General features: G+C 39.0%; 1 protein-coding gene across 10 annotated transcripts in view; it reads left to right on the top strand.

Moving 5' to 3' along the window:
* Positions 1–21,711, top strand: part of ralgapb (Ral GTPase activating protein non-catalytic subunit beta) — a 52,299-nt gene that overhangs the window by 20,585 nt on the left and 10,003 nt on the right. For 4 of the 10 annotated variants that reach the window (XM_082136314.1, XM_082136309.1, XM_082136315.1 and 1 more), the window contains 16 exons: positions 1,501–1,702; positions 2,780–2,947; positions 4,512–4,626; positions 4,721–4,868; positions 6,324–6,388; positions 6,532–6,670; positions 8,062–8,195; positions 9,088–9,270; positions 11,113–11,264; positions 11,988–12,175; positions 13,009–13,115; positions 13,922–14,077; positions 17,462–17,671; positions 18,365–18,523; positions 19,040–19,199; positions 20,434–20,556. In XM_082136314.1, the coding sequence (XP_081992440.1) occupies positions 1,501–1,702; positions 2,780–2,947; positions 4,512–4,626; positions 4,721–4,868; positions 6,324–6,388; positions 6,532–6,670; positions 8,062–8,195; positions 9,088–9,270; positions 11,113–11,264; positions 11,988–12,175; positions 13,009–13,115; positions 13,922–14,077; positions 17,462–17,671; positions 18,365–18,523; positions 19,040–19,199; positions 20,434–20,556 (2,409 nt within the window). The remainder of the gene's footprint in view (positions 1–1,500; positions 1,703–2,779; positions 2,948–4,511; positions 4,627–4,720; positions 4,869–6,323; positions 6,389–6,531; positions 6,671–8,061; positions 8,196–9,087; positions 9,271–11,112; positions 11,265–11,987; positions 12,176–13,008; positions 13,116–13,921; positions 14,078–17,461; positions 17,672–18,364; positions 18,524–19,039; positions 19,200–20,433; positions 20,557–21,711) is intronic. The other 6 variants (XM_082136310.1, XM_082136318.1, XM_082136311.1 and 3 more) reach the window with 3 other exon arrangements.

Genomic DNA, 21,711 nt, shown 5'->3' with positions numbered 1-21,711 from the left:
ATGTTTGTTGCGCTTGATCCTTCTCCTTGATTCAACTTACCCCCCGCCATCATTAAAACTAGTTCCTACCCATATCATCTCCTGAAGGACCTCTACTAACTGATCTTCTCCAAAGAAACACACCAACCAATGTTATTTTGAGTTTTTGCCCAGCATTTATTTGACAGCTTTTTGTTTTACGTTAGCGTTTGATTCATTTCTTTCAGTTTTCATTTGTTCCTTTTATGTTATGTATGGATATTTATGCATGTCGTGGTTGTTGGTGCAATTTGTTTCAGCCATATTGTGCCTTAATGTCTTAATTTAGGATGCTGGACTATAAAAATTGGCCTTTAATCAACGTTTGTCTGACATGAAATCCAACTGACATGCTCTGATAACAGGGATACTGACCAGGAGATGTAGAAGAGCGTGTTCTGTTCTGTCTCGAGTCACATTATGGCACTACACTAATGAGATTTTGTGTGATCTGAACAAGACCGAGTCCTCCAAATAGATACAAACGTGCCGGTGTCGCAAAAGTCCCATTAGATTAGCACTCGCTTCCTACTGCAAATGAAATTATGCCTGTCAAACAAATGTAATAAACTCTTGTGGAAGGATAAATCTTTTATAATTTTAATATTTATAGCTACAAATGATGATTCATTTGTAGTATTACATATTTACCCCTTTCACCCAGTATTTTAATATATACATTACCTGTCAGAAGTTTGGAATAATTATGATTTTCTTTTTCATGTTTCTTGAGCAGCAAAATCATCATATTAGAATGATTTCTGAAGGATCATGTGACACTGAAGACTGAAGTAATGATGCTGAAAATTACATTTTACTATAAATTCTTTTTTTTATTTTATTAATATATATTTTTACAGTTTAATATGATTGTTTTTTTGCTGTTCTTGCAATCAATTTTCTTTCAAAAACATTAAAAGAAAAACTTCATTCCAAAGTTTTAATTCCAAAGTCTCCATTTTAATAATTATTAGAATATTTATTATGTTGACAGTGTCATTGTCATTTGCATTTTGAAGTTGCATTGTCTATGTGCATCCACATATTTTGCCCGTTTAATAATACATCATGCAATTTGTCTTATAATTGGCAGTGCATCAAAAGATCAAGTTAGAATAGTTGAAATTGTTTACATTGCAGCTCTTGAAGTGTGTGCAGTGCTGTAGTTTGATGCTTTGCTCCTTATAAAGTTCAATGCATTGAACGTTGACACCTTAAGGTGAATGTTTGTTTGTAAAATCATGATGTTAATGCTTAAAATCTTAATATATTCATGCCTTATAGTCGTATTTAGCAGATTAGAGCAAATTAGTCGCCGCTTTTTTATTTTTCTACCTGTAAAATCTCTTTGTCGGTAATCCCTGTCATGGCCTCCTGCAAATACGCATGAGAAAAGTGTCACTTAGTGTTTGTGTTTGTCTCTCTCTCTCTGTCTCTGTCTCTCTCTCTCTCTCTCTCTCTCTCTCTCTCTCTCTCTCTCAGCCCTGGCGACTCAAGCTGGAGTTGAGCTGAGACGTAAAGGGTCTCAGATGTCCACGGACACCATGGTCTCCAATCCCATGTTTGACGCCAACGAGTTTCCTGATAATTACGAGTCTGGTCGAGCCGAAGCGTGTGGGACGCTGTGCAGGATCTTCTGCAGTAAGAAGACTGGAGAGGAGATACTTCCAGTGTACCTGTCCAGGTAATCACTAGATGTTCTCAAGGAATCACCTCTTCAATGTTGCTCCGAATTTTGTTTTTGAGTCTCCTATATAATAGGTTTACATGCATCCAAGGTCATAAAACACTTTAATTTTATCATAATATACATTTCAGCTGCAGCTCTTTTCTCACAGTGTCTGAAATGGTTAGTTTGAAGATTCAGTCTCTCTAAACTCCGCCTTTCTGAGAGCTGTTCTGCTCTGATTGGTCAGACGGCCCAGTCTGTTGTGATTGGTTGACCGCTTATTAGCAAATTAGCATATCTGAATTTCAGCACTTGATGCACAGTAATTCAAACAGTGACGATGCTGTCGTTTTTATCGTCTCAATCTTATCAAAGTGGATTTGTTTTGGCAGCAGAAAACAGCGTCTTCTCGACATTAACAACACGAACCAAACTCTTCCAGTCTCAGATACAACTACAATAATAATAATGTTTAATTTATATAGCGCCTTTTCCAAGCTCAAGGACGCTTCTCAATAACAGTAAAGAACAAACAATCGGTTCATACATAATACATGGACAAAATACATTTGCCCAGTCCAAGAAATGGAGTTGCATATTGCATACCAATTGAATACAAACAGAAACAAAAAACAAACAAAACAACACTACCGTGTTTGAGGGCGGGGCAAAGTAGACATTGTTTGCAGGAAGCCAATGAAAGCAATAGGCTGGCATTATGCAAATTAGTTACAAACCAACGTAAGCTCGAGCAGGAAGTAAGACTGGAATTACTGACGACCTATTTCAGACAGTTCACATTCGCTTCCTTTTAAGACAATAACTTAATTTGCCTCCACTTGGATCTTTGAAACTTTGCAGACCTTTTACATTCACAAACATTACATTCACATTCACGTTGCAAGCATTTTAATGGTGTTTTGACAATTCAAAGCCACCAAATCACGAATACGAAAAAACGCATACGAAAATTTCGGACTCAGTGTGCAAGGGCCTTTACACTACATGAAAGTAAGATCCGAAAAAAAATAAAAAATAATTGCACTTAACTAAAAAAATTATCTTTTGTTGTGTATCTGATGTTTCTGTCAGGTTCTACATGGTCCTGATCCAGGGTCTTCAGATATCAGACTTCATTTGTAGGCCCGTTCTAGCCAGCATCATCCTGAACTCTTCGGCTCTGTTCTGCTCCGATCTCAAAGGGATCAATGTTGTGGTTCCATACTTCATATCTGCACTGGAGACCATCTTACCTGATCGGTGAGCAATGCTGTCTGATGTCTGGATACAAAATACATTCTTGGGGTGAAAATATTCTAATATTGTCTGGGATTTTGTAAATAATGATAATTAGACCGTATTTTGCTGACTGTGTTTTTGTGCTGGTACCTGTGGCTGTTGTGCACATCTGACTACCAAAGCTTTTCATATTCTGTGCGTTGTTTGGTTTACAGCAGTGTCAGAAATGAACTTTAATTAAGGGGGATATTTGACACCTAAAATTGATTCCAGGGGGCATTTCTTTCTAACATTATGAGATGCATGCCTCATATTTTATGTCCAATTCTTACATTAAATCTATAAATTCAATTGGAATAATAATTCACTATAGGCTGTTACCAATCCATTTAAATGAGTGTCAAAGAAGTGGCACAGAAGCTGCATCTAAAGCAGCATTTAGATGTATTTGCACTGCAATTACAAATGCATGAATAATGCTATGAGATTAATGTTTTAAAATAAAATATTTTGAATATAGCAATATGAAAAAACTAGTTTAGTTGGCGTTTATTGTTTCTAAAATGTAGCTCACAATATGAACTTCTTGTTTATTAAACTGTTTTCTAAAATCGATGTCACATTTGCAAGCTGATATTCAGGAAAAAAGCACTTGTGCTCGTGATATATTGCTTAAAGGATCACGCCGACTTTTTGGGACTTTAGCTTATTCACCGTATCCCCCAGAGTTAGATAAGTCCATACATACCCTTCTCATCTCCGTGCGTGCCATAACTCTGTCTGACGCACCCACCGCTAGCCTAGCTTAGCACAAAGACTGGAGGTAAACGGCTCCAGCTAGCATACTGCTCCCAATAAGAGACAAAATAATCCTTTTTACATGTTGTGATTTGTATAGTCACAGCGTGTACGAATAACAAGGTCACATGAGACACAGCCATCTCCTAACTGTATACATACTGGGAACTATATTCTCAGAAGGCGAAGCACTGCTACTTCTGCGGAGTGATTTGCTTGCAGCGCCTGAGAAGCCCCGTGGTGAGGAGCAGAGAGTTCGCTCAGAGTTGGAGTAAATCACTCCGCAGAAGTAGCAGTGCTTCGCAATCACAGTGTCGTTTGCGCTCTGGAGACGCGTTCGGTCTTTCCACTATCAAATTCCGTCATGTAAATAGCGAATCCGCCATGGCACGAGCGCAACTGGCATTTAAAGGGAATGGGAGATGAGACTCTGATTGGTTTAACGCACGTAAATCCCAAAACACACCCATTACTCATTATGAGAATAGGGACGACCCTTTTAGATCATGCGCCGGGGGCACCGACCATTTTTCCCGTCGTTAAACTAGCAAAAGTGGATTTGGACACGACCTAAGTGAACTTGTGCTTTAGACCATGCGCTTAGATCGTTAAAATAGGGCCCTAGGTGTCTTTTTTTGCAATGTGAGTGACATACTCGATAACACCAGCTTCCACGTTGTTAAAACAACAGCTATGATATTATCGTAGATGATGCCTATCCCACACCTCTACTAATGTACATGCTCCATCGTTAATACATTTATTTCTGTTAATTTTGCTCCGTCAGAGAGTTGTCCAAGTTTAAGTCATACGTGAACCCTACTGAGCTGAGAAGAGCTTCCATCCATATCTTGCTATCCATGCTTCCTCTTCCTCACCACTTTGGCAACGTCAAATCGGAGGTAAAAAGGGGTTTATTATCTAGTAATCTTCTTGGGATCTCTGTAACTTAATTTTCTGAGAAAAAAATCTTTGGTTTCCTAAATACATTTGCAGATTCTGTTGGAAGGGAAATTCAGCAATGATGAAAACTCACTGCATGAGAAGGCGGTCACCTTCCTCTCCCTGAAGCTGCGATTGGTCAATATTTTGATCGGCGCCTTGCAAACAGAGACAGACTCGATCAATACACAGATGATACTGGGTACGCCTGTTCAATATGTCCATTTACGGTTTTGTCAAGTGAAATGTTATAAAACAAACTATATATATACATGTATACTATTTTATATTATTATATTAAAATAACTATATTATTATTATTAAATTATGTTATAAAAGCAATAAAAGCAATAAGCAATAAAAGCAATAAGGAAGTATGTAGTGATTACAGAAGAGTCCTGTAAGTGTAAACCGTAAAAAGTTTAATTTCCAAAATTATAGTATTTTTTTTATTTATATTATGTACTATCTCAGGATAAAGTGAACAGCAAATGTACAATATTCCTATATGGAGGTAATTGTTTTTATTGTGTGGGTTTGTTGTAGGTTTATACTGTTCTCTTTTTCTTTCTTTTTTTACTGTACTTTCTCAATGTCTATTTATTGTGTGTAGTTTTGTTAGTTCTTCTTTTATGTTGACTTTTTAATGTTGACTCAATGAGCTTTGCTACAAAAATTCCTTTGTACTTCTACTAGTACAGGTACAAATGACGAATAAAACTTCAATCAAATCAAATTGAAAAATCGAAATTACACAAACTGGCAGTGGAAAGTCTGTTCTAAAACTTCATCTTCCCTTAAAATGCAATTGATCTCGAGTATCTAAAAAAAGTGATGGTTAAAGGAACACGAAGTAGCCTTAAAAAGTTTCCAGTCAGAAGAATTACACCGTGTCCTAACCAGACGCGATGTGATAAGAATCCCGCGACGAATAATTTGTCTAGTCCACACTAGACGCGACGCGACTGCGAGATGCGTTAAAATCAATCAAAACCAACAGCCAATCAGAACAGTGTGTGGGCGGAGTCAGCCAATCAGAACAGTGTGTGGGCGGAGTCAGTCAATCAGAACAGCGTGTGGGCGGAGTCAGCCAATCAGAACAGCGTGTGGGCGGGGTCAGCCAATCAGAACAGCGTGTGGGCAGAGTCAGACAATCAGAACAGCGTGTGGGCGGAGTCAGCCAATCAGAACAGCGTGTGTTACACCATTTAAACATTATTCAAATACATAGGCTACTGAGTTACTAAAACAATCTTTCTGAAATAATACACTTGTTTGTTCACAGTTTGAACGTTCTTGTTTCCATTTGTTTAATTTCGAGATCTGAGGTGAATTATCCATTGTTGCTTTTACAGCTACAAAGCTGAAGCACTAAATGATATTCAAAGTCACATGACACGCTTTTAACAATAAATAAAGCACATAAACAGTGCCTGAGATTATCATCGCCACACTTTGTGTTTGTTGTTCCGGCGCGACGTTGCAGAAAAATAGAAATAGAAAATAGACGGCGTGTCGCCGTCGCGGCTGGTTAGGACACACACTCTGATTAACATGGAAAATAACCTTTTATCGCGTGTAGTGAGGACACAGTGTTATTTTTTGCTTTTATCCCTGTGAGTGTCAATAATAACTTCATATGTGTGTCGTTTTACAGCGGCGATGCTGAACATCGTCCAGGATTCTGCTCTGTTGGAGTCTGTCGGTGCCCAAGCTGAAGTGGTACGAGTTATACTTTCTGCTTGTTATTTATAGAGCTTGAACTGGATTTGAAGTGTCTGCAAGATGATATGTGAAAAAGAACATTTACAATTCCCCAATTATAAATGGCATTGATGAAGTGCTGGTGGGAATGTGTTTTGTAGGGCAGTGTGGATGGAAGCCATTCTCTGGCGAAGAGCCACAGTCGCAATAACAGTGGCATCAGCAATGCTAGCGCTGGCAGCTCCGAAGCCACGACTCCTGACAGCGATCGACCCGCTCAAGCCCTGCTGAGGGACTACGGTGAGAGACACACACTAATGCAGAACCAACCACTGCATCTCAGCCGTTTGAGCTTCCACTGTTTGACTTTGACCAATTTCTTTCGTTCTTCTTATGCATTTAGCAAGTTTAGATGACAGGTTTCACTTAAAATCAAAAAACATAATTGTCATTTATTCCCTTAAATTTGCGATTATTAATTCTGATTATCACATTTTACATTAAATTATGTTTTTAATAGCTTTATACCATAGTTTTACGTGACTGAATGCCATATTGTTATATCAAAATAAACCAGCTGAAAACACTCTTCCTGAAAAACCTTTAATGCTTTTCTATAGTAATAAGCCTCAAATGTCAAATATTCATTTTTATTTTTATTTAAAGAAACCAAACCAAAGTAAAATTATGCATGGTATTATAATGTTATTCTAAAACTAAAATTAAAACAATGGGGGGAAAAACGCAAGAAAAAAACCCATCTAAAGCACAGAATAATGTAAGTTTTTGTAATTGTGCCTTTGAAGGATTACATAATTGTGGCATTATAATCACGATTACAAATTCGATTAATCGTGCATCCCTAGGTTTCACACATTGAGTTATTCCAGTAATGCCAGGATTAATCAGTAGAAATCCCAGAATGACTCGCATATCCTATCAATAATCCCGTTTATTATATCCTCACTCACGTTTACCACAGCAACCAGAGTGTAGGTTAGTTTATTATATTTGTGCCATCACATAACATGATTTTTCTTTTGATTTTCTGTGGATTTTGGGGAACATTCAAGCCTAACCGCCAGTTTAACACACTACTAACTAACCCAACCGGGTCCCGCCCCTTTATTCTGCGTATTAATTATTACAATGACGAGTTCGTTCCCGGAAGAAACTCAAGACTACAATGGAGGCGTTTCAGGAGTTCAGAAACACTGACACTGATATAGAGAATATCTCTCTCAGAGGGACTTTGTGCTCAAACAGCAACATTACACACTAAAGAGAGATAAACATGGAAATAAGCAGAATTTAAAGCAAGTGATGCATCTCTGCATGTTTGTAGAAGTCGCATGGTGTCCGTCAAACACGTTGATGGTGCATTTTAAAACGCAACAGATATTTTTTTAAACCCAAAGCTGTTGATCTGTCGAACATCTTTAACCAGTTTTGTTTTGTATAATGAATGCTTTTTATTTATTTTCAAAGCATGACGTCAAATGACGCCTAACGCGGCTTATGAGTTTGGCTGGACTAGATAATCATCATTGTCTGTAACTTGTTTTTGTGCTCGTCTGTGTTCATGTGTATGGTTCATCATTGCCGTCACATGTCTCAGTGCCTGGCTTGCGTTTTGTGCACGTGTGTGTTACTAACCCGCTGTCTGTGGCGTGCTGTGTGTTATATCCCAGCTCTCCACACAGACACGGCGGCCGGGCTGCTGATCCGAAGCATTCACTTGCTCACGCAGAGACTCAACTCCCAGTGGAGACTCGACATGAGCATCTCACTGGCCGCCCTCGAGCTGCTGGCCGGCCTCGCCAAGGTACGCTGACAGATTCAGCTCTACTATTATATCTATCACTTATTTTCTAAAATTAACATATGATTATTGCTTGTAAAGTAGGAGATTGATTTTTGGGCTGAATAGGATTGCATATAATTTCGTTGTACTCTTTTGTATAGTGACAAATAAAGATTCTGATACAGTAAATGGTTATAGCCAGTGGGTCTTTATATATATACACTACCAGTCAGTTTGGAATAATTATGGCTGCATTTATTTGATCAAAAATACAGTAAAAATGGTGAAATTTTATTACAATCTAAAAAAGCTGTTTTCTATGTGAATATATTGTAAAATGTAATTTATTCCTGTGATCAAGCTGAATTTTCAGTGTCACATGACCCTTCAGAAATCACTCTAATATGATGATTTGATGCTCAAGAAACATATCTTCATATTTCTGTGGATACCGTGATACACTATCATTCAAAAGTTAAAAAAATTAACTAAATTAATACTTTTATTCGGCAAGAATGTATTAAATTGGTTAAAAGTGACATTTATAATGTTATAAAATATTTCTACTTCAGATAAATGCTGTTCTTTAGAACTTTCTATATTTAAAGATTTGTGAAAAACTAAATGTATCACGCTTTTCAACACTGGTAATAATCATAAATGTTTCTTGAGCATCAAATCATCATATTAGAATGATTTGTGAAGGATCATGTGACACTGAAGACTGGAGTAATGATGCTGAAAATTCAGCTTTCATCACATGAATTATTGCAATATTTATTCACAATATTACTGTTTTTAGTGCATTTTTAATCAAATAAATGCAGTCTTGGTGAGCAGAAGAGTAATTATTCCAAACTTTTAAACCGCTCGTGTGCAAACTGAGTGAAATGCGTGTTTGTTGTGCGTACAGGTGAAGGTGAGTGTGGACTCGTCTGATCGTAAGCGTGCGGTCAGCTCTGTGTGCAGTTACATCGTGTATCAGTGCAGTCGCCCGGCTCCACTGCACTCCAGAGATCTGCACTCCATGATCGTCGCCGCCTTCCACTGCCTGTGTGTGTGGCTCACCGAACACCCCGAGATGCTCAACGAGAAGGTACGGCCAGTCAAACCTCAACTTCAACTGGTTAGAGTCGTAAATGCTGAAACTGGAGCAGTCAAACAAGCCACTTCTCCATCTTAAACTTCCTGTTTGTGTCCAAATCTCATCTAGTTCAATGACAAATATCAATGATTATCAAGAAACAATGTGATGTTTTTACACCTTTTTTTGATTTGGCTTTTAAGCTTCCTAAAGAGAGCGGCAGTGGTTTCACTTCCACTTCTCGCTTTACTTTTTGACACCTTTAAGTGAAACCTCTTTTAAAAAGGTGATAGATTTGATACGGTTGATTCAGTTCCACGAATCACTTCAGCGCTTCAATGATTCAATTACATCATCTTCTAAAAAAGGACTTTTACAGATTTAAAATGTTGATATTAACATACTATACATTAAATAGGTAAATATTGCTTTTTTATTATGCTATATACAGTAGCGTTTAAAAGTTTGGGATCAGTAAGATATACATTTTTTATTCACTTTTCTATGTGAATATATTTCTGATTATTATCAATGTTGAAAACAGCTTCATAGTTCTTCAGGATTCTTTGATGAATAGAAAGTTCTAAAGAACAGCATTTATTTGAAATAGAATCTTTTGTAACATTATAAATGTCTTTATTGTCACTTTTGATTAATTTTAAAGGGTCCTTGCTGAATAAAAGTATTAATTTCTTTAAATAATTCTTACTGACACCAAACTTTTGAATGGTATCATACTTTTATAGTGGTGCATATAAATAGAAAATTATTAGGGCTGTCAAAATAACGCAGATTAATCCATTCCGTATTGACCTTTGAACCTGGAGCCGTTCTAGCCACCATTCGACTGTAAAATGAAGGAGGGAGACGAGAACGCGCTGGCGCTGCCTGGATCATTGATTGGAACATTTACTTATAAAAAACGGCCTGATGGAAGTGTTGATAAAAATAAAGTCGTCTGCAGCAAGCAATTTGCATATCACCGGAGTTCGTCCACTCTAAAGTACCACATCAATGCAAAGCATCCAGGAGTTAACGTTAATCCGGAGGTACGACCTAGCACGTCCCGTGATACCAACTCTAGCAGTCAACGTCATCTTCAAACCTGAAAGGCAAACTTAGCAAATCTGTATGTGACCGACTGACCAATTCCCTTGCTAAATGGATCGCAATGTCCTGCAGGCCAGTTTCAGTGATAGAAGACAGAGGGTTAGCAGAGGTTTTGCAAATAGCCTCTTCAGACATAACATATAAACCGCCATCGCGAATTTAGTTTATTTATGGCACGTACAAGAGAAATAGTGTTCACATTGAGGGGAGTGTTCCCCTAGGACTAGGTTATAAATGTGGCCTGAGATGCCTTGTTTGTACAGTGAAAAAAAAAATCTTCTTCCTGAAGCACTTTTTAATTTATTTCCTTAGCATATTAGGTCATATTGTTGATTGTTATGGCCATTATTTGAACAGTGAAAATAATAATAAAAGAGTTTTTGAACTTTAATGTCACTAATGCTGATTATTCATTGATTCATTTGAATTGAAATATTTAATACTTTCACAGCAAAAATTATGCGATTAATTTAGATGAATTAATCACAGAGTATGTAATTAATTAGATTTAAAAAAATGTAATCGATTGACAGCCCTAAAAATGATATTAAAAAAATACTGAAAAGTATGGAAAACAGCAGTACCAGAAACAACGATTCCTTTTATTGAAAAATTTTTAGAGAAAATGCATAAATATCAAGATGTTAATTGAATTTCATCTTCTTCTTTTTTATCCACGTGTGTTTTTTAGCTGTGAGATTGAATATGTTTGTGTTGTTTGTGTACTCTTGTGTTGTGTTGAAGGATTGTCTGATCGAGGTGTTGGAAATTGTCGAGCTTGGCATCTCGGGCAGCAAGTCCAAAACCGGCGAACAAGAAGTGAAGTACAAAGGAGACAAAGAGCACAACCCTGCGTCTATGAGGGTCAAAGACGCAGCGGAGGCCACGCTATCATGGTGAGTGTCCTTCACACACACACACACACACATGGATTTCTCTCCTACGATACGTACGCCTGTCTTGGGCTACGTCTACATCAATCCGGATACATTTGAAAACGGCGTCTTCGTTTTAAAAACACTAAGTTCACCTTTACAGCACATGCGTAAACTCTCACAGAAGCTCACTGAGATGATACAGGCGCAAAAATAAATAATAAAGTTATTGTGCAATTCTTCTGGCAGGATCATTTTATTTAGCACATATCTCAGCATTCACTGATCGTCCAGATCGCTCTCACTCACCATTATATGTCTGGTCTGAACGCGACTGCTCTCATGTTTAGCAAATGCGAGTGAATTGTCTGTCATGTTTGCAGGACTGTGATATGAAGAGTGTGTGATGTAACATATCTTTATCAACAGTGTGAAAGTGAACAGCACATAACAGGCACAATACCGCTATAAACATGAATATCTATTGGTACAATATGCGTCACATGACTAAACTTACTTAATTGTTTTTAAATACCTCAGTTTTGACAGTCGACACTACAACACCAAACCAGCGCTTTCAGATTCATCCACTTTGGAGAGCGTTTTCAAAAAGCTTCGTTTTCATTAATAAAAGCACCGTCTCAGTGTGGACGAAAGGCCAAAGCGGAGAGAAAAAAACGCGTTTTCAAACTAAAACGTATTAGTGTGGACAAAGGCCTTGATTTGTGTTGCTGTGTGTTCCAGTATAATGCAGGTGTTAGGAGCGTTCCCGTCTCCCAGCGGCCCCGCCTCTCCCTGCAGTCTCCTGAACGAGGACACACTGATCAAATATTCCCGTCTCACCTCCACGTCTCGCAGTAACTTCAGATACTTCGTCCTGGATAACTCTGTGATTCTCGCCATGCTGGAGCAGCCTCTGGGAAACGAACAGAGTGAGAAAAACACCCTTCATATTCCATTCCTCCAGTACAGTACAGCTCTGATTTCAGTTCAGTTCAATTCACGTTTATTTGTTTAGCGCTTTTCACAATACACATCATTTCAAAGCAGCTTTATAGAAAGTGCTTGAGTCCATATGTGACTCTGGACCACAAAACCAGTCACATGGGTACATTTTTTGAAATTGAGATTTCTACATCATCTGAAAGCTGAATAAATAAGCTTTCCATTGATGTATGGTTTGCTAGGATAGGACAATATTTGGTCGAGTCACAACTATTGAAAATCTGGAATCTGAGGGTGCAAAAAATCGAAACATTGAGAAAATCTCCTTTAAAGTTGTTCATTTCTGTTGGCGATTGTGCAGCATTCACTCACAAAAATGTTTTATATATTTACGGTAGGAAATTTACTAAATATATTCACGGAACATGATCTTTACTTAATATCCTAATGATTTTTGCCATAAAAGAAAAATCGATAATTTTGACCCATACTATGTATTGTTGGATATTGCCACAAATATACCCGTGCGACTCGAGACTGGTTTTGTGATCCAGGGTCACATGTTACAATTTAGAGTGATCTGTTATCAGAGGTTTAAGGTCTAAGTTATATATTTCAGAAATGTACATTATACAAAATCACAGTTAGCTAAAACTGTATTAATTTAAACAATGTAATAATTCAATGCAGAAACGATGAGCTCATTGAAGTAATTAATACTTGTTTGTTAACAAATGATTATGACATTTAGAAAATGTAGCATTGGTGCATGTTGATTCAGAGAACTTATTCCCTGTTAATGTGTGTGTGCACGTGTCAGCAGACCCCTGCCCATCAGTCACCATGTTAATCAGAGGCATGTCTGGTCGACACGCATGGACAATGCAGCTCTTCCATCAGCCTCGAGGCGCAAGAGCCAATCAGAAGGTAAGACGCAACATCAACCACCAATCAGGGGAGAGATGTGCTTTAAGTAGCCAATCGGAAGCAAATAACTTTCACAAGATTTCTCTATAGGGAAATAATTGATTTGTAACGATAACTTATAAACTTTTAAAGACAGCCCTACTGTGAGTTCTGAGGTTGAAGCCATCAGCCATAATTTTTGTTAACTTATTTTTCAACTGATTGTGTTTAACAGGTGATTTTGTAGTGAAAAACTACATTACCCATGATGCTATAAAGAAAATTCCACCAATCAGAGAGTTGCGGCAAGCAAAATGCACCAAAAGAGCTCTTTAGCTCCGCCCACTCCCATGAAGATCCCATATATATATATATATATATATATATATATATATATATATATATATGCATTTTTCACAATAAACCTAAAATATTGTTTCTGTAGATTTAATCAACAACTTTAAATTAGTTTGGTATTTCTACATTGTTTTTAATTCAATTATGTTGTTCACAATGCATCATGGGATTGTAGTTCTTTCCCTCATAAAAGCCATTAATTCCAGAAGTCTTGTTCCTTTGTCTTTTTGTACTTTTTTTGCTTCAAATAAGTTCCTAATGTTGCAATTCACTTCGTAGCTGGTTGGCTTGCTTCATTATAACACTTTAACAAAGAGTTTTTCTATTTATTAAATTAATAAGTGGATAGGCACTAATGCTCTCTATTACAATGTCCTTTGAGAGAATGTGGGTTCTCAGATTTTGTATTTGGGAATAATAATGCGCAGTGTTATGCTAATGCTGTCTCATTATGTCCATCTCTCCTACAGCAAGTGTTTGTTCCTGAAAGCCGACCCACGCCCAAAAACGATGTAGGGATTCGGTTTAACGTCAAGCACAGACCGTTCCCAGAGGAAGTGGATAAGATTCCGTTTGTGAAAGCCGACCTGAGCATCCCGGATCTCCATGACATTGTGGATAAGGAGGTATAAAAGCCTCAGAACACACTGTTATCTTTAGCATTACACACTAGCTAGGCATGCAACGATATCATACTTGCACAACATGATAATTGCTGAAGCTTTAGTCATGGAGAAAAAAAAGTTATTAAACGTTTTATTAAGAGGGCAATACTTTTTCACACACTCAACTATCCCCTGATACTCACACACACACACTCAACTATCCCCTGATACTCACACACACACACACACACTCAACTAACCCCTGATACTCACACACACACACACACACACTCAACTAACCCCTGATACTCACACATACACACACTCAACTATCCCCTGATACTCACACACACACACACACAACTAACCCCTGATACTCACACACACACACACTCAACTAACCCCTGATACTCACACACACACACACACACTCAACTATCCCCTGATACTCACACACACACACACACACACACACTCAACTATCCCCTGATACTCACACACACACACACACACACTCAACTAACCCCTGATACTCACACACACACACACACTCAACTATCCCCTGATACTCACACACACACACACACTCAACTAACCCCTGATACTCACACACACACACACACACACACTCAACTAACCCCTGATACTCACACACACTCAACTAACCCCTGATACTCACACACACACACACACACACACACTCAACTAACCCCTGATACTCACACACACACACACTCAACTATCCCCTGATACTCACACACACACACACACACACAACTAACCCCTGATACTCACACACACACACACACTCAACTAACCCCTGATACTCACACACACACACACACACACACACACACACACACACACACACACACAACTAACCCCTGATACTCACACACACACACACACACACACTCAACTAACCCCTGATACTCACACACACACACACACACACACACACACTCACTCAACTAACCCCTGATACACACACACACACACACAACTAACCCCTGATACTCACACACACACACACACTCAACTAACCCCTGATACTCACACACACACACACACACTCAACTATCCCCTGATACTCACACACACACACACACACACACACACACACTCAACTAACCCCTGATACTCACACACACACACACACACACACTCAACTAACCCCTGATACTCACACACACACACACACACTCAACTATCCCCTGATACTCACACACACACACACACACACACACTCAACTAACCCCTGATACTCACACACACACACACACACTCAACTAACCCCTGATACTCACACACACTCAACTAACCCCTGATACTCACACACACACACACACACACACACACACACACACACACACACTCAACTAACCCCTGATACTCACACACACACACACTCAACTATCCCCTGATACTCACACACACACACACACACACACACACAACTAACCCCTGATACTCACACACACACACACACACTCAACTAACCCCTGATACTCACACACACACACACACACACACACACACACACAACTAACCCCTGATACTCACACACACACACACACACACTCAACTAACCCCTGATACTCACACACACACACACACACACTCAACTATCCCCTGATACTCACACACACACACACACACACTCAACTATCCCCTGATACTCACACACACACACACACACACTCAACTAACCCCTGATACTCACACACACACACACACACTCAACTAACCCCTGATACTCACACACACTCAACTAACCCCTGATACTCACACACACACACACACACACACACACACACACACACACACACACACACACACTCAACTAACCCCTGATACTCACACACACACACACTCAACTATCCCCTGATACTCACACACACACACACACACACACACACACACAACTAACCCCTGATACTCACACACACACACACACTCAACTAACCCCTGATACTCACACACACACACACACACACACAACTAACCCCTGATACTCACACACACACTAGGGATGGGACGGTATGAAAATGTAATATCACGATTATAGTGACCAAAATTATCGCGATTATCAATATTATCACGGTTTTGTTAAAACGAGATGAAAGTGTTAAAAAAGAGATGATCACACTGAAGGCATTTCAACAAGTTTTATATTTTAAAATCAACAGACAACAAATAAAACAAGCAGCTCTATGCTCTTTTTAAAGCAAGATTCTATTCTGTGCCATTTCCTTCCTTATAATGACGGTCGTCAATAGCAATGCATTATAACACCGCGCACATCCATTTTAACGGCCACCTAGTGTTAAGTAGTGTTCATGACATGAATGTGGATGTGCCTTTAAGATAACTTCTTCTATGGCATACGTTATTGTATGCATGCTGTTTTTATGTGAGCGCGCACGAACAGTGAGAGTGAGATTGCTCGCGCTAAGAGGAAGAAGATGACCGCTCTACTGCTGACCGTTGTTTTATTATAATGTGTTTACTTCCACTTTGATTTGTAGCGTGTTTTAGAGTGTTTTCTTTTCCCTTTTAACATTCGCTCTTCGACATGTATGTGAAGAGTGTGCTTATAACTGAGAGAAAACATCTATAAAAGTCTCGTGGAACTACCAGTTCATTTGCACTGTCTTCAAACTCTCTGACAGACGTTACACCATGTATCACAATGGACGCGCTCTCTCGTTTCATTCAAATAACTTGCCGTCTTGCGTCTCCATTTTTAATTGTATTGAAAATTAAATCAGAGTTGATTTATTGTTTACAGAGTTTGATAATATTGTTGTGATCATCTTGTATGAACGATTGTTTTCCATCCTCGATTAAGTTTGCCTCAGGACTTTTGTTAAAGCCAAAATATTACCACACCTCAGAATTGGTTATCTTAAAAGGCTGAAAAATCTCCCGAGCGCTGTCACTGCCTTCCGCTATTCCTTCTTGAATAAAAAAACAACAACATTGCGCACTGAGCCTGTCAGACTGTTGCTGGCTGGACAGGATCTAAAAATCGCGATAATCAAACACGGTTTTAATGATAATTAAATTTTAAACGATATTACTAACCGTCAGTAAATTTTATCGTGGTTTATAGTGAAACCGGTAATCGTCCCATCCCTAACACACACACACTCAACTAACCCCTGATACTCTCACACACACACACACTCAACTAACCCCTGATACTCACACACACACACACTCAACTATCCCCTGATACTCACACACACACACACTCAACTATCCCCTGATACTCACACACACACACACTCAACTATCCCCTGATACTCCCCCTGATATGCATGTGTTTATCAGTAATAGTCTTATTGGAGTACATGCTATATTGTTCATGTGTGTGTGTGTGTGTGTGTGTGTGTGTTTCAGTTGGAGCAGCAGCATGATAAGCTGCGAGTCGTGATGGGGAAGCAGATCGATTACGAGACCAAACTGGAGCACAACACGGAGGATTTATGGAGGAATAAATCCTTCCCAGACCCACTGACAGACTGCAAACCACCAGCTCCTGCTCAAGAGTTTCAGACCGCCCGCCTCTTCCTCTCGCACTTCGGCTTCCTGTCACTAGAGGCGCTCAAGGTATGAGAACGCACAAGTTACTGTAGTTAACGAAAATGTTCAAACAAACTCTTTTTTTTTTAAATCACTTGACAACATAAAAAGAAAAACGATGTTTCAGTGTTCATCCAAACACCATCTTCAGTTGTAAACATACAGGAAGTAACTCTGGCAAATATACACATAAGTCATATGATCCCCACACACACGTGGAAGTCACATGACTACAAAGTTGTCCACATATACATATGATTGCCAGAGCTGATGGTATTCCCCATCCCTTCCCTTGGGTATATTAATCAAAATGTTAATAAACATTGTAATAGTTTCTCAATGATACTCAAATAACACTTATTTTGCACAGAAATATGTTAATTTAATTCTTAAAATATATTGTAAAAAATATCACAAATATCAGACAGCATTTGTGAGTTAACATATTTTATTTCATTAAAATATGTATTTATTTAAAAAAATTATAATATGTGTTACCTTCTCTAGCTACGCTTAAGATAGAAAACAGTTATTTTACACATTAACAATTGTTTAATCTTCAATTAGCTAGACTGCTCTAATTTATGACACAGAAAAAATAATTGACCTAAATCTGTGTGTGTGTGTGTGTGTGTGTGTGTGTGTGTGTGTGTGTGTGTGTGTGTGTGTGTGTGTGTGTGTGTGTGTGTGTGTGTGTGTGTGTGTGTGTGTCTCTCTCAGGAGCCTGGAAACAGTCGACTGCCTCCTCATCTCATCGCTCTCGACTCATCCGTGTCGGGCTTTTTCGATGACATCGGATACCTGGACTTGTTACCGTCCCGACCGTGTGACACCGTGTTTATCTTCTACATGAAAGCTGGACAGAAGAGCAGTCAAGAGGTGAAACCTCACTCGTGCCCTGCTGTGAAACTGTGCATTCATCAGTTTTGTTGTACAGCTATCAGAATATTACAGGGTTCATCGGATGCTCATTTTCCACAAGTTGGGATGATTTTTTAGGGTCTTCATGTAAAGTTTGTAACATGCTTTGGTTAAAATTCCTCAATGGTTGTGTAAAACAACACCCGTTTACCTCCTCAAAAACAGCTCTGTTCACAGCGACCCGTTTCGGTGCATGTCTCTTTAAATGTTAATGAGCAAAGACATGTAAAGTGCTGTCTTAGAGGACAGTATACAAATGGCTAAGGGCAGAAATATGCCAATACAGGAAATATGCTAATACGGGGTCCGTCAGTGGTTGTGTGCGGAGCATGAGCAATATCACATCATAGTGCTCAGAAAATCCAAACGGTTTGATTATTGAGTGTGTTTAGGCTTTTTGAGGATTAAAAAACACCATATGAAAGTGAGTTTTGCATCCGATGACCCCTTTAATGAGCCGGTCGGTGTGTGTAGATCTTGAGGAACGTGGAGTCATCGGCAAATGTGCAGCCACACTTTCTGGAGCTGCTGTTGTCTCTGGGATGGCCGGTGGAGGTTGGGCAACATCCGGGGTGGACGGGCAGTGTGTTTACCAGCTGGACCATCAACACATCCAACGGTGCTGAAACACCAGGTACACACACACACACACACACACAGCATCTTCTCATGATCAGAGTATGGCTGCGTTCACACTGTCAGTCCAAATCCGATTATTTGTGTATCCGATTGGAATCTGATCTAAAATGATTGGCGTCCACACTGTGTATCGCAACAGTTCAGATCTGATTTGTGTGTCCATGCAGCTCTGTCGTTTTCCGGAGTATCTGCATTGTTTTTATGGCAATGACGTTGCGTTGGTAGGAATACGCCAAAAACAACAACAACAACAACCGCAACATGGAGGGGTTTGCAATAGAGATGTCTTAATTAAAAAACTATTTACAAAACATGTCTCCGTTATATTTTCTGCTCGTCTGGCACTTTGCAACAACACAGCATTGTTTCTTCACCGACTCACAGCAGTGTTTCCTATAACAACGTCTGACGTTTACATTTTACGTGGCGTGAGAAAGTCACATAAACCACGCGAGATCAGATCAGATCAGATCAGATCAGTCGAGACTGAAACGGATTTACAGAAATAGGAGCTCAAACCACATATGGATGTACAGTAGCTTCAAACGCATTTGTAAATGCACAAAAATCGGATTTGGACTGACAGTCTGAACGTAGCCTATACATATAACGTGACCCTGGACCACAAAATCAGTCACATGGGTTTGAAATTGAGATTTATACATCATCTGAAAGCTGAATAAATAAGCCTTCCATTGATGTATGGCAAATAAATGTCACAAAAATAAATGTTTTATATATTTACGGTAGTAATTTACAAAATATCTTCATGGAACATGATCTTAATATCCTCATGATTTTTGGCATAAAAGAAAAATCTTTAATTTTGACCCATACAATGTATTGTTGGCTATTGCCACAGATATACCCGTGCGACTCGAGACTGGTGACGTGATCCAGGGTCACACATAATAAATACATATAAGTATTGGTTATGCGGCTCCCCATTTATGGAACTCACTTCCCGTAGAAGTTCCCAACAGTTCTAGTCTTTCAGTCTTTAAATCTCATCTTAAAACAAACTTTTATGTGATTTAATGTGTTGCTGTACTGGATTTATTGTTTAATATCATTGCTTTTATGGATTGTATAAGTTGTCCTTGAGTGCCATGAAAGGCACCTATAAATAAAAATGTATAATATAAAGATAAAACACTAAATGACTTGGATCACAGTGATGCTCATGAGGTGTCGTGTGTGTGTGTGTGTGTGTGTGTGTGTTTGTGCAGATGATTCGGTCAGTCTGGGTGACACTGGCGGTGGCGTGTTTAACGGAGAGAAACGGGTGCTTTACTACGCAGACGCTCTGACAGAAATCGCGTTTGTCGTACCGTCCCTCAGCGACTCCTCCGGTAAACTCCTGTTTCTACACTACACTGTTACTACACTACACTGTTACTACACTACACTGTTCCTACACTACACTGTTCCTACACTACACTGTTCCTACACTACACTGTTTCTACACTACACTGTTCCTACACTACACTGTTTCTACACTACACTGTTCCTACACTACACTGTTTCTACACTACACTGTTCCTACACTACACTGTTTCTACACTACACTACACTACACTGTTTCTACACTACACTGTTCCTACACTACACTGTTCCTACACTACACTGTTTCTACACTACACTACACTACACTGTTTCTACACTACACTGTTCCTACACTACACTGTTTCTACACTACACTACACTACACTGTTTCTACACTACACTGTTTCTACACTACACTACACTACACTGTTTCTACACTACACTGTTTCTACACTACACTGTTTCTACACTACACTGTTCCTACACTACACTGTTTCTACACTACACTACACTACACTGTTTCTACACTACACTGTTCCTACACTACACTGTTTCTACACTACACTGTTCCTACACTACACTGTTTCTACACTACACTACACTACACTACACTGTTTCTACACTACACTGTTTCTACACTACACTACACTACACTGTTTCTACACTACACTGTTTCTACACTACACTGTTTCTACACTACACTGTTCCTACACTACACTGTTTCTACACTACACTACACTACACTGTTTCTACACTACACTGTTCCTACACTACACTGTTTCTACACTACACTACACTACACTGTTTCTACACTACACTGTTTCTACACTACACTGTTTCTACACTACACTGTTCCTACACTACACTGTTTCTACACTACACTGTTCCTACACTACACTGTTCCTACACTACACTGTTTCTACACTACACTGTTCCTACACTACACTGTTTCTACACTACACTACACTACACTGTTTCTACACTACACTGTTTCTACACTACACTGTTTCTACACTACACTGTTCCTACACTACACTGTTTCTACACTACACTGTTCCTACACTACACTACACTACACTGTTTCTACACTACACTGTTTCTACACTACACTGTTCCTACACTACACTGTTTCTACACTACACTGTTCCTACACTACACTGTTTCTACACTACACTGTTCCT

This window comes from Leuciscus leuciscus, assembly GCF_965113295.1.
Source record: "Leuciscus leuciscus genome assembly, chromosome: 14".
Taxonomy (NCBI): Eukaryota; Metazoa; Chordata; class Actinopteri; order Cypriniformes; family Leuciscidae; genus Leuciscus; species Leuciscus leuciscus.
The sequence above is the reverse complement of the archived record's forward strand: the minus strand, read 5'-3'. Positions and strand labels throughout refer to the sequence as shown.